Source organism: Dama dama, chromosome 24 (assembly GCF_033118175.1).
Source record: "Dama dama isolate Ldn47 chromosome 24, ASM3311817v1, whole genome shotgun sequence".
NCBI classification, from domain to species: Eukaryota; Metazoa; Chordata; class Mammalia; order Artiodactyla; family Cervidae; genus Dama; species Dama dama.
This window is the reverse complement of record NC_083704.1, coordinates 19,565,974-19,580,061: the sequence shown is the minus strand read 5'-3', so window position 1 is coordinate 19,580,061 and position 14,088 is coordinate 19,565,974. Positions and strand designations below refer to the sequence as shown.

Below are 14,088 nucleotides of genomic sequence, written 5' to 3'. Positions count from 1 at the left end.
GTACCCAAATGCCGGCAGGCAGGGTTGGGACATTTCTTGGTGATGATAAGAAATGACTGTAGGTTGTAGAGGGTCTGGAGGGCCACTGGCCATCCGGGTGGGAGGAGTCCCACAGTGTGTGCTATGTTTGTGGACGTGTCTCCTTGCTTACATGTGTTTGGAAAGGAAGCAGTGGCACGGTGCCCTTCATTGTCTAGGTGCTGGTTCGCAGGACTACCTTCTCTTTCCCAAGAGACGATCATCTTCTCTAAAGGCTAATGTGCTAATGTGAAAAGGTCAGTATTCTGCCTTCAGAAGGCAAGATTAACAGCCAAGCCTCACAAAGTTTCAGACCTAGGATACTGCTACACATCTGTTTTCTGGGAGAAAGTCCCACCTTTCTGGTAGAGGCCAGGGGTTGAGGTAGAGATAGGGGAGAGGTGAGACGAAACGCCGAGCTACTGCTTACTGTCATCCCTCTTGGCTGTAGAGAGGTGCAAGCTGTTAAAAGGCAGATGACTGATTTTCCATAATGTCTTTTTGAACCAAGGAAAGCAGGCAGCCCAGATTCCATCCATAGGCCTGAAGGCAGAAGGAGCCTTGACATTTATGAGTGGGGCCCTAGGGTCCAGAGTAAGGACCTGAGGTGGGGCAGCCTGCTCTAAAGGCTCTGGCAAAGGTCATTACCTAGTAGTTCTGTTCTGAGTAAAATTAAAAACAGAGAGGGTATACACAAATGAAATGTGTATGTACTATAGCAAACACAATAATCAGTGAGTTCTCTCAGTGTAGAATTACTCATCTGTCATAGAAATCTCCTCTAGAATGAGACAGTTTATATAAAGCTCCTGGGAAAAGATATAGCCACTCCTTTATCACTTCTTATTGCATTCTTCCAAAGCACTGCAGACGTGTATCTGAGCCTCTTCACGCAGTAGTCGAAAGTCTTGTTGTTGTTTAGTCACTTAGTCATGTCCAACTCTGCGACCCCATGGACTGTAGCCCACCAGGTTCCTTTGTCCATGAGATTTCCCAGGCCAGAATATTGGAGTGGGTTGCCATTTCCTTCTCCAGCGGATCTTCCTGGCCCAGGGATCGATCCAGTGGCTCCTGCCACATCTTCTGCATTGCAGATGGATTCTTTACTACTGAGTTACCAGGGAAGCCCCAGTCCAAAGCCTATTCATTCGATAAATATTTTAGATGTTATTCAAGCAGATGTGTGCACATAGAGATGGAAAACACAGCAGAATGGATTTGGTTTGCATCATAAAATGTGCATAGAAGTGCCCAAAAGAAGCGAGCTTGTGTTATTTGGAGTCATTTAGCCTGGATTCATCCTCCAGCTAAGTCATCCATTATCTGTGGGACTTCAGACACACTACGCAACCTCTCAGAACTTCTGTTTTCTCCCCTGAAAAATGGGGATAACCTCACCGTGTCTCAAGATGGTTCAGAAGAAAAAGTGCTTACCCCCCAGGGCCTGTCAGCATCAACATTATCCTGCCAGTGGCCGCCTGCGCTGTTGGTTTATCACACCCACACCCTCCTCTGTGGCCTGGGCTGGTGGCAGTGTGCTCTCTCTGTCACCACGCATAACTTCTCTTGGGGGCCTGTGGTTAGAGGCCTCCCCGGCCGCCGTCAGGTGTTGGACTGGTCTCCCTTAGCCAAGCTGACTAATCTCCAAGACCCCTTCCCCTCTCCTCTACCTGTGCAGGCACAGAAATCCGGCTCAGGAGGGAGCACTCAGGCCGCGGAAGACTTGCTGCTGCTCGGCAAGCCTCTCATAGACCTCGTCAGCCTGCTCATCCCGCTGGTAAGACAGAGCTCACGCACCTGCTCGTGCACCTCTTGGGTCGTTGCTGAGGGTCAAGTGATTATGTTAGTCTCATGATGTCTTGAGTTTCTCTGCAATTTTGATTCCTTTCAAAACTAGAACCAAAAGAAATGTCAGAACAGTGTTTAGCCTAGAAATACTAAATTTCTACTTTAAAACCCGGGTGACTTATGATTCATTTAAGTGGATATCTAGTAAGACTGAGCCTCAAATTCTTCTTCATGGAGGTGAGGTTTAAAAAAAAATCAATAAATGAATTCCAAGAAGGAAGAAGAAATCCATTGTGGGGATCAATTCTCTTTCAGAAAGATACATTAGAGTTACTTGGCATGCAGGACTCCCCCAAAATGCAGAAGCATAGGCAGACTGCTGTCTCCTTAGAAATAGACTGAAATAAATGAAATTACACAAGACACTGCACAAGACTACAAAGTATGTGAAAAGAACCCAGTGGAGGCTTGGAGTTTGGAGCAAATGAACCTCATTATCTGTTTGACTTGCATTTCCCTGATAATTAACAATGTTGAACATCTTTTCATGTGCCTATTGGCCATCTGTATGTCTTTGGAGAAATGTGTATTTAGGTCTTCTGCCCATTTTTTGCTTGGGTTGTTTTTGGTTATTGAGTTGTGTGAGCTCTTTATATATTTTGGAAATACAAATGAGGCAAATACAAATGAACAGAGGGGAAGCTAACCCAAATCCTGCTGTCTTTATGGACATATAAAAGATTCAGAACATCCTCATTAAATGTAACTGATGCAATATGTAGGATATTATCTGTAGGATAATACTTACATCAATAGCATATAAGATTTAAACAATAAAAATAGCTCAAAGCAGATGAAGAATCTATTTCAGGTAAACTTTGGATTCTCTTTTTCACATATGTCTCTTATGGATGGATTTTGGTGTTTGCCACATTCTGAGATTTGCTTTCTTTTAACGGTTGAATTTATTCGAATTAGAGTTATTCTTAAACTTATCTTTAGTCTTAATTTTATTGTCTTATTGTGTATTTTCTTTCTAAATGTTTTCCTAAATTAGATGTAGGGTTTAATGCAAAGCAAAGGAACCTTTATCAGGACAAAGAGAAGCATTCTACAATGGTAAAGAATAAAATGCACAGGAATATATAACTATGAACTTTTTGTGTCAAATACAGAGCATAGAACTCTAAAAATGGAGAAGAACAAGAACATACAGGGAAAAATATTTTTAAAACACAGTAGTATTGAGAGACCTAACCTATCTCTCGGAGAAGGCAATGGCACCCCACTCCAGTACTCTTGCCAGGAAAACCCCATGGATGGAGGAGCCTGGTAGGCTGCGGTCCATGGGGTTGCTAAGGGTCAGACATGACTGGGCAACTTCACTTTCACTTTTCACTTTCATGCGTTGGAGAAGGAAATGGCACCCCACTCCAGTGTTCTTGCCTGGAGAATCCCAGGGACGGGGGAGCCTGGTGGGCTGCCGTCTGTGGGGTCGCACAGAGTCGGACACGACTGAAGTGACTTAGCAGCAGCAGCAGCAACCTATCTCTCTCATTGCTTGATGAATCAAGTAGATAAAAATGATAATGTAGATCAGGGGTTGACAGATGAGGCAATGTGGGCTAACTCCACCCTCTTTTTGTAAGTCAAGTTCTATTGAACACAGCCACACAAGCAGTTCATTTATGCATTGTCTGCAGCTGCTTTTGCATCTCAACGGTAGAGTTGAGGAGCTACAACCTGGACTCTGTAGCTCATAAGCCTGTGATGTTTGCTATCTGACTCTTTACAGAAAAAGGGTATAGAGGATATGAAAACTATAATAAGATTAATAGAAACATATCTGTCTCTCTACCCTGAAAATTGAGACTGTACCTCCTTCTCGAATTTCTGGAAACACTTCACCATGCATTAGGTTAAAAGAATATCAGTAAATATCAGAAGAATATCAATAAGTAGGAATTGTATAGACAACATATTTTAACCATAATACACTTAAAGTAGAAAGAAAAATGAAAACAATTAAAAATACACTGTTAACAAATATTCTCAACGAGCACAAAGATCTTATGATTGTATCTCTCTGGATCTCACCAAAAGACAAAAAACACATAGTGATTTAAACAGGAGAATTTCAATATAAAGACTCTTTAAACAGTAATTGGAGAGTAAATGTAAGATTTATAAAGAACACTGTAAGTTATTCAAACGCTGAGGGAGAGTACCCAAGGAAGGACAGACTTGAAGGGTCAAGAAGCAGCAGCTAGAACTGGACATGGAACAACAGACTGGTTCCAAATTGGGAAGGGAGTACATCAAGGCTGTATATTGTCACCCTGCTTATTTAACACATGTGCAGAGTACATCATGCGAAATGCCAGGCTGGATGAAGCACAAGCTGGAATCAAGATTGCCGGGAGAAATATCAATAACCTCAAATACGTAGATGACAGCACCCTTATGGCAGAAAGCAAAGAACTAAAGAGCCTCTTGATGAATGTTAAAGACGAGAGTGAAAAATTTGGCTTTAAACTCAACATTCAGAAAACTAAGATCATGGCATATGGTCCCATCACTTCATGGCAAATAGATGGGGAAACAATGTAAACAGTGAGAGACTTTATATTTTAGGGGGCTCCAAAATCACTACAGATGGTGACTGCAGCCATGTAATTAAAACACTCTTGCTCCTTAGAAGGAAAGCTATGACCAACCTAGACAGTATATTTAAAAGCAGAGACATTACTTTGCCGACAAAGGTCTGTCTGGTCAAAGCTATGGTTTTTTCCAGTAGTTATGTATGGATGTGAGAGTTGGACTATAGAAAAATCTGAGCACTGAAGAATTGATGCTTTTGTACTTTGGTGTTGGAGAAGACTCTTGAGAGTCCCTTGGACTGGGTGAAGCAGATCACCAGCCCAGGTTGGATGCATGAGACAAGTGCTCAGGGCTGGTGCACTGGGAAGACCCAGAGGGATGGGATGGGGAGGGAGGTGGGAGGGAGGATCGGGATGGGGAACACATGTAAATCCATGGCTGATTCATGTCAATGTATGGCAAAAACCACTACAATATTATAAAGTAATTAGCCTCCAACTAATAAAAATGAATGAAAAAAAAAAAACAAACTTGAACTTTTCCACAAAAATAAAAACCATATTTGGGTGAAAAAAAAAAAAGAGTCCCTTGGACTGCAAGGATATCCAGCCAGTCCATCCTAAAAGAAATCAGTCCTGAATATTCAATGGAAGGACTGATGCTAAAGCTGAAACTCCAATACTTTGGCCATCTGATAGGAAGAACTGACTAACTGGAAAAGACCCTGATGCTGGGAAAGATTGATGACAGGAGGAGAAAGGGATGACAGAGGATGAGATGGTTGGATGGCATCACCAACTTGATGGACATGAGTTTGAGCAAGCTCTGAGAGTTGGTGATGGACAGGGAAGGCTGGCATGCTGCAGTCAGTGGGGTTGCAAAGAGTCGGACACGACTGAGTGACTGAACTGACTGACCTCTCCTCGCAGGCCTCACTGGAGATGGTGTGACTGCAGCCCACAGGACAGTGGACAGATCTGCTGGGTTGCCCAGTCCCTGGGCAAGCAGGAAGCAACCTTCACAGTGCAGGTGCATCGTAGCCAGTGGGTAAACACACAGGGGGAGGCAGGGTTCTGATGGTGGTGGGAGGCCTGGAGGGTGTGTAGGGGGATCACAGGAGATAAACCCAGAGAAGAGGACAGACAGGGGAAGTGGGGATGCCAGTGTCCTGGAAAGCCTGGAGTGCGTGATACCCCTGGGGGTGGTGGGTGTGGGGGAACAGTGGATTTCTGATCACAGGCCAGGCTAGGATGGGGGCCACAGAGGGGCCCATACTGTGGGCCCACGGAGAGGTCAGGTCTCTGTCAGATGCCGTCACATTTCACACTCTGGCCAACAGTACAGCTGCCAGAAGAAACAGGAGAGCCCCTTTTGTTGTTGTTGTTTGCTTGTTTTTTATTTTTAAGATTAAAAATTTTTTTTTAATTGGAGGATAATTGCTTTACAATGTTGTGCCAATTTCTGCCATACAGCCACGTGAATCAGTCATAAGTATACACGTATCCTCTCTCATTTGAGCCTCCATTCTTCCCTCCCCAATCACACCCCCTCGGTCCTCACAGAGCGCTAAGCCGAGCTCCCTGTTTTATATGGCAGCTCCCCACTAGCTGTCTGTGTTACACGTGGTGATGTCTATGTCTCAGTTCTTCCCACCCTTCCCTTCCCCCAACTTTGTCCACTATTCCATTCTCTACGTCTGTGTCTCTGCGTCTGCCCTGCAAATAGATTCATTGGCACCATTTTTTTAGATTCCATGTATATGCCTTAATATACGATATTTGTTTTTCTCTTTCTTTCTTACTTCACTCTGTGTGACAGGTCTTAGGTTCATGCACCTCAGTTCAACTGACTCAAATTCATTCCTTTTTATGGTTGAGTAATATTCCATCATATATATTGTGTGTATATATATACATATATATATACCACAACTTCTTTATCCATTCAACTGTCAATGGACATTTCAGTCATTTCTGTGTCCTGGCTACTGTAAATAGTGCTGCAGTGACCATTGGGGTACTTTCTGTGTCTTTTTCAGTTATGGTTTTCTTAGGGTATATACCTAGTAGTGGGATTGCTGGGTTATATGGTAGTTTTATTCCTACTCTTTGAGCGATCTCCATACTGCTCAATATCAGAAAAACAAACAACTATATCAAAAAATGGGCAAAGACCTAAACAGACATTTCTCTGAAGAAGACATACCAGCTGGGCAACAAACACATGAAAATATACTCAATATCTCTCATTAGTAGAGAACTGCAAGTCAATACTATAATCAGGTGTCACCTCATACCAGTCAGAATGGCCATTATCTGAAAAAATCTGTAAAGAATAAATGCTGGAGAGGATATAGAGGAAAGGGAACCCTCTTGTACTGTTGGTGGGAATGTAAATTGATACAGTCCCTTCTGGCTGCAATGTGTTCCCTGAGATATTTTCGCCAGACTTTGGAACTCTGAACTCTTATTAATAGTAACTTAATCACACTTAGGTTCTAGTACGTTAGCCAAACATTTACCTAAGGTATGTGAACTCAGCTGTATACATACATATTTATCACTGAAGTCATTAGCTTTAAAAATAGCCTGCAACAAACATTCAATTTATCTTCTCTGGAAAAGATAATACACATTTATATCTATGTATAAAGTAAAGAAAAACAGACATAAGGCTATTGAGGGCCTCAACTGGAGCACGTACAGACCAAAGATAAATTTTACATTGGTTGTTAAAAAATGTAATAAGTTACAGAATGAGGTGTTGGAATTGCTTTCCCACAAGGAAAAATAAGCAGACTTGTAGTTTTCAGTGGACTTGGGTAATTGTAGAGGTATTTTGCCTAAAGGAAGGAGAATGAACTTGTTAGCTTTTGAGGTTCTTTTCAGATAGGGTCCTGTGAACGTAAGCATGCTTATCCTTCAGGGAATATGAAGCCTGTCAAACCATATTTATACTATACCCTATGGAATCATAATGAACTATGAGAATAAGACAGCGATTTTAAGTCTGTCTTGAGTATGTACTGGTTTGAGAATATGATGATTCGAGACTCTCTTCCCAGAAATGCCTAGGCTTACCTATATTCTCTACATAAAACATAATTTCAAGGGGATCTTTGAACCCTCAGTTGGTAACTGTAGTATAAGATATGGCCAATCAAAGATGTAACAATTTGACTGTGTCTCCTGAAGAAAAGATAAATCAAAGTAATTGTTTGACCTGAATTTTTTTTTTTTTTTTTTAAATAGAAAGCCAGGCTGTACTTCCAGGATGAATTTTGTAACTAGGTAATTAATTGCTATTAAAAAAAATATATGCTACAGATTCCTTTTCCCTATGTTAAGATAAGTATTTTCAAATTTGTAAGAGATAACTGGTCTTAAATTTTTCTTTGTTATATGCCAAAGTTGCCAGTCTTTAGCCTGGCTTATACTTTTCGTATTAGCCATGCCTTTCTCATCCACTGAAACACCGACTCTGCCGCTTGGGTAGGATTGCAGTCCTCATCTGATATCTCCACTACTGATCTCCTAAAATATTCGCTGGATAACTTTTTTTTTTTTTTTTAGTGAAATGTCTGACAGTTCTACTTGTAAACTTGTAGCCTCCTGACAAAAAATTTTTGAATTACAGAGATCCAACATATACTCTGCAGTTGATAATATACAAGATCCTCAACATACCTTCGTAAGCATCCTGCCCAAGATCAAGGAGCAGCCACTGCGCACACAGACATGCCAGTTTATCACACAGTGGTGGTGGTGTTCAGTTGCTAAGTCATGACCCAACTCTTTGCGACCCTGTGGGCTGCAGCATGCCAGGCTTCCCTGTCCTTCACTGTCTCCTGGAATTTGCTCAAACTCATGTCCATTGAATCAGTGATGCCATCCAACCATCTCATCCTCTGTCATCCTCTTCCCTTGCCCTCAATCTTTCCCAAATCAGAGTCTTTTCCTATGAGATGGCCAAAGTATTGGAGCTTCAACTTCAACATCAGCCCTTCCAGTGAATATTCAGGGTTGATTTACTTTAGGATTGACGGGTTTGATCTCCTTGCTGTCCAGGGGACTCTCAAGAGTCTTCTCCAACACCACAATTCGAAAGCATCAATTCTTTGGCACTCAGCCTTTATGGTCCAGCTCTCACATTCATACATGACTACTGGAAAAACCGTAGCTTTGACTATACAGACCTTTGTTGGCCAAGTGATGTCTCTGCTTTTTAGTATGCTGTCTAGGTTTGTCATAGCTTTCTTCCAAAGAGCAAGTATCTTTTAGTTTCATGGCTACAGTCATCGTCTGCAATGATTTTGGAGCCCAAGAAAATAAAATCTGTCACTGCTTCCACTTTTTCTTTATCTTTAATTAAGTGATGGGACTGCATGCCATAATAAAGTTTTTTGAATGTTGAGTCAGTGCAATGTAGAAAATTTTGTGCTATACTTCTAAGTTCCATGGGGCCTGTGGAGGGAATAACTAACTACATTATTTGGGGCAAGGAAGAAGGGCAAAATTTACCCTCTTAATCATTTCAAGTGCATAGTTCAGTGGTATTAAATACATTCATAATGTTGCGCAGTCATCACCACCTCTGTAATTCTTCTCATCTTTTAAACTTAAATTCTACCTACTAAATAATAACTGTCCAATCCCCACTCCCCACAGTCCTTATCAACCACCATTCTATTTTTTGTCTCTGTGATTTTTTTTTAATTTTTTTAAAATTTTTATTTTTTTAATTAGTTGGAAGCTAATTACTTCATAACATTTCAGTGGGTTTTGTCATACACTGATATGAATCAGCCATAGAGTTACACGTATTCCCCATCCCGATCCCCCCTCCCACCTCCCTCTCCGCCCGATTCCTCTGGGTCTTCCCAGTGCACCAGGCCGGAGCACTTGTCTCATGCATCCCACCTGGGCTGGTGATCTGTTTCACTATAGATAATATACATGCTGTTCTTTTGAAACATCCCACCCTCGCCTTCTCCCACAGAGTCCAAAAGTCTGTTCTGTACATCTGTGTCTCTTTTTCTGTTTTGCATATAGGGTTATCATTACCATCTTTCTAAATTCCATATATATGTGTTAGTATACTGTAATGTTCTTTATCTTTCTGGCTTACTTCACTCTGTATAAGGGGCTCCAGTTTCATCCATCTCATTAGGACTGGTTCAAATGAATTCTTTTTAACGGCTGAGTAATATTCCATGGTGTATATGTACCACAGCTTCCTTATCCATTCATCTGCTGATGGGCATCTAGGTTGCTTCCACATCCTGGCTATTATAAACAGTGCTGCAATGAACACTGGGGTGCACGTGTCTCTTTCAGATCTGGTTTCCTCGGTGTGTATGCCCAGAAGTGGGATTGCTGGGTCATATGGCAGTTCTATTTCCAGTTTTTTAAGGAATCTCCACACTGTTCTCCATAGCGGCTGTACTAGTTTGCATTCCCACCAACAGTGTAAGAGGGTTCCCTTTTCTCCACACCCTCTCCAGCATTTATTGCTTGTAGACTTTTGGGTAGCAGCCATCCTGACTGGCATGTAATGGTACCTCATTGTGGTTTTGATTTGCATTTCTCTGATAATGTGTCTCTGTGATTTTGACTATTCTAATCACCTCATATAAGTAGAGTCATATAGCATTTGTCAGTTTGTGAATGGCTTTTTTCTTTTGTCATAATATCCTCGAGGTTCATCTGTATTAGCATACATCAGAATTTCTTCCCTTTTTAAGGTGGAATAATATTCTGTTGTATGTCTAGGCCACATTTTGCTTATTCATTCATCTGTTGCTGGACACACTTGGGTGGCTTTCCAGTTTTAGCTATTGTGAATAACTCTACTGTGAACATGGATATACAAATATCTTTTGGAGACTCTGCACCAATTTTTTTTTTACTATACCCAGATATGAAATTACTAGATCCTATGGTAATTTTAAATAAATTCTTTGTCCAGTTTTTAATTATGTTGTTTGCTTTTATGTTGTTGAATATTAGAAAGTCCCTGTATATTCTGAATGTTAATCCATCATCAAATATGTTATGAAAATACTTTATGACATTCTGTGGATTGCCTTTTTACTCTGCTGATATTGTCTTTGGATGGACAGTTTTAAGAACTTCATAAATTTTCATGATTTGCCTAATTTCTCATTTGTTGCTTGTACGTTTTGTGTCATATCCAAGAAATCACTGCCAAATCTGGTATCATGAAGTTTTTTACCTATGTTTCTTCTGAGAATTTTATAGTTTTAGGTCTTACATTTAGCTGTTTCATTAACTTTGAGTTTATTTTTGTGTGTGTTGTTAGATAAGCGTCCAGCTTCATTCTTTTGAATGTGCAGATCCAGTTTTCTCAGAACCATTTGTTGAAAAGATTGTTTTTTCCCATTAAATGGTCTTCATGCCCTTGTTAAAAAGTATTTAACTACATATGTGAGGGTTTATTTCTGGAATCTCTCTTTCATTGGTCTCTATGTCAGTCTTCATGCTGTTACCACATGCGTTTGATCATTGTAGAGTAAATTTTAAAATCTAGAAGTCCAGCTATGTTGTCCTTTTTCAAGATTGTTTTGGCTATTTTGGGCCATTTGAAGTTACATATGGATTTTTGGATGGGGTTTTCTATTTCTGCAAAAAACTTTATTGGGATTTTGAGAAGGATTGCATCAAATCTGTAGATTGCTTTAGGTAATATTGCTGTGTATTATTTTGCTTGATTTTCATATACTGAATCATCATTGCGTTCCAGGAGTAAAGCCCACTTGCTCATGGCATTTGATATTTTAATATGCTGTTGAGCTTGGTTTTCCAGAATTTTGTTGAAGAGGTTTGCGTCAGGGGTCATCAGGGTTATTCATCTGTAGTTCTATTTTTTTATAGTGTCTTTTTCTGGGGTTAGAATCAGGATAATGCTGGACTCATGGAATATGTTAGATGTTCCCTTCTCTTCAAATTTTGGGAAAAGTTTGAGAAGAATTAGTATTAGTTCTTTTTAAAATGTTTGACATAATTCATTAGTGAAACCCTGAAGTGTCTGGGGCACTAAGATCCTGCAAGCTGCAAGGTGTGGCCAAAACTATAAATAAAAGGAAAAATAGACTTTAAAAAGTCACATTATCTCAGTTGGCATCTGGCATGAGCAGCTGAATTGGTGTTTGAGGTGTAGCTGAGGACCCTGGTTCCTCAGGCAGTAATGAATCTGCCTGCAATGCGGGCAAGCCGGGTTCATTCCCTGAGTCAGGAAGGTCCCTGGGAGAAGGGAATGGCAACCCACTCTATTATTCTTGCCTGGAAAATCCCATGGACAGAGGAGCCTGGTGGGCTACATTCCACGGGTGGCAGAGTCAGACACGACTGAGCAACTGACACTGACGTCGTGTAGCCAGGGAGCCGGCCTTGTTTGTATGCCTCCACTTCCTCCTGGAGAGTCTCCGCTCTCTGTTCTGGACTGCAGAGACTTAATACTGATTCAGTCTCCTTGCTGGTTACAGTTCTGTTCACATTTTCTGCTTCTTCAGGATTCAGTCTTGGAAGATGTTGTGTTTCTGGGAATTTTTTCAACATTGTTTTTGTAGAAATTGTTTAATTTGTTCTAAAACGTTCATGGAATACAAAGAATCTTAGCATAGCCAAGGCAACTATGGAAGAAAATAAAGTTGAAGGGTTTAACACTACCTCATGTCAAGATGTACGCGAAGTTATTATAATCAAAATGGTGATGTATTGGTGGAAAGATACTTTTGAGGTTTGTGGATATATTTCTTATCTTGATTGCTCTATGTTATAAATATGTACAGTTTCTTTGCCTGCCAATTATGCTTGAAGGAAACTTTTAAAACATAAAGTCCCTTTGAAGTTACTCTATTATTATCATTTCTTCCAGAATGAATTCTGCTGGTGATCTTCGTGTTCAGTGGTCTTCTTCATTTTAGGCTTCCTTTCTAGTCAGACTCATTAAGAGAAGTTATTTGTACTGTATGATGCTGCTGTTTCTTTTCTCTGCGCTAATGCCTTGCTATGACTGCTCTGGGTCCCCAGATTCCCATATTATGGTGATACTGGATGTATCGCAAATCTAGACTCCGAGCCTGTCGAGGATTTGGCACAGGTTCTGTTGCTGCTGTTTTCAGTAGAGCAGCTTCATTTATTCGTGGAAGCCCCAAGGCTGGAACAGCTATTTCAGCTTCCTTTCGTGGACAGGGAACTCCAGCCTCCACTTCACATTCTGGGCCTGACTTTTGTCCTAGCCCAAACACGGGCTCTGGCCCCAATTATATTGGTGTTCCTAGTTGCTGCTTCTAACAGCTTTTGAACCTCAGGCTTCTGTGTGTGTGTTTCATTTGTGGTCCACAAAGATATTTCTCTGTATCTTAATTTTTTTTTCTTCTTTCAGTTGTTAGGCAGTTGTTGGTGCAAAGTGTGAAGTCACACACTGTGTTGACTAGAAGTCATTTGTCCATTTCCCAGCTTTATTACAAGCACTTTCAAAATGCTTGGCCACCACAAGCTCTCAATAAATAATTGTGGAGTACATGGATAAGATAAAACAAGTGCCAAAACCTAGTTACAAAACAAAATTGTAATACGAGCTGGTTTATGTCATGCTGTATGTGTGTGTGTATAAAGGACACCAGAAGAAGGGAGGGTAGGGTGATTTACACCAAAGATTTAACAGGGTATTTCTCGAAAGTTTTTTTAATTGAAATATTGGTTTAGGATGTGAGTCATAAAACAGAAAGGTTTCGTGTAATGAGGTGGGACAAGGATCCTCCCGAGGGGGCACAAAACAGTGGACATTCAGCCTCAGCCTTGGAAGCATTCTCCACTCAAAGAGTGTCCAGAAGGTGGCCTTGGAGGGAGCTGATGCGCTGCACCAGTGGGGACCAAGGGTCTTCTTGCTCTGCCCAGAGTGTAGGGTGTGAGGCATGGAAGCTCAACAAAGAAGTTGCTTATTCTGGCTCTTTACACTCTCAAGATATCTGGCATTCTCTCCATCAGATGGAGAATTGTACCTGGAGTGTAATTTTAGCTTCAGAATCTTGAGCATTTTTCCTAATACACTGTATCATTTTTAGTAAACAGTGAGGTGTGTTTTTTTCCCCCTAAATTTAGGATTTGAAATCCAAGTCAGATCTGACAGGTAACTCCACTCTTCTTGGATGATTCAGAAGCAGGTATCTCTCCATCCTCTCTTCCAGTGGCCAGCTCAGTAGGAAAACTTCATAAATATTCACCAGCTCTGCAACTCAAGTTTCTCACAGTAGCTGCTACAACAGAATTCACTCTTTAATTCTGCCAGTAAAGGTCAACATACTGTTCTGTTCTGTGGAGACGATGAGCAATTTGGTTGGATTTCCTGTGGCAATAAATTGACCCTGTAGTGCTATAATAAACTGTATTTCAGTCCTCCAAAATAAGCAGCTAGGTATGTCTCAACAGAGCATAAAAGTTCATTTTGAATTTAAAAATGTTGTTCTTCTACTTCGAGACTCAGGAAGTTACATGTCTTGGCACCTATGTTGCATCCATGAAATGATAAGAATAGTGATTTCTTTTAGGAAGAAAACAGGTGAATTTTTTTTTTTTTTATGTGCAGAAAGGTTTTTTTGAGGGGGGTGTGATTTGCTAATCAATTCTTTTTAAAGATATTGTTCCCTTTTGCTTGCAG

General features: G+C 40.8%; 1 protein-coding gene across 4 annotated transcripts in view; it reads left to right on the top strand.

Annotated features, from left to right (window-relative positions):
- Window positions 1-14,088, top strand: part of ULK4 (unc-51 like kinase 4) — a 524,814-nt gene that overhangs the window by 365,980 nt on the left and 144,746 nt on the right. For all 4 annotated transcript variants that reach the window (XM_061127855.1, XM_061127853.1, XM_061127854.1 and 1 more), the window contains one exon: window positions 1,697-1,795. In XM_061127855.1, the coding sequence (XP_060983838.1) occupies window positions 1,697-1,795 (99 nt within the window). The remainder of the gene's footprint in view (window positions 1-1,696; window positions 1,796-14,088) is intronic.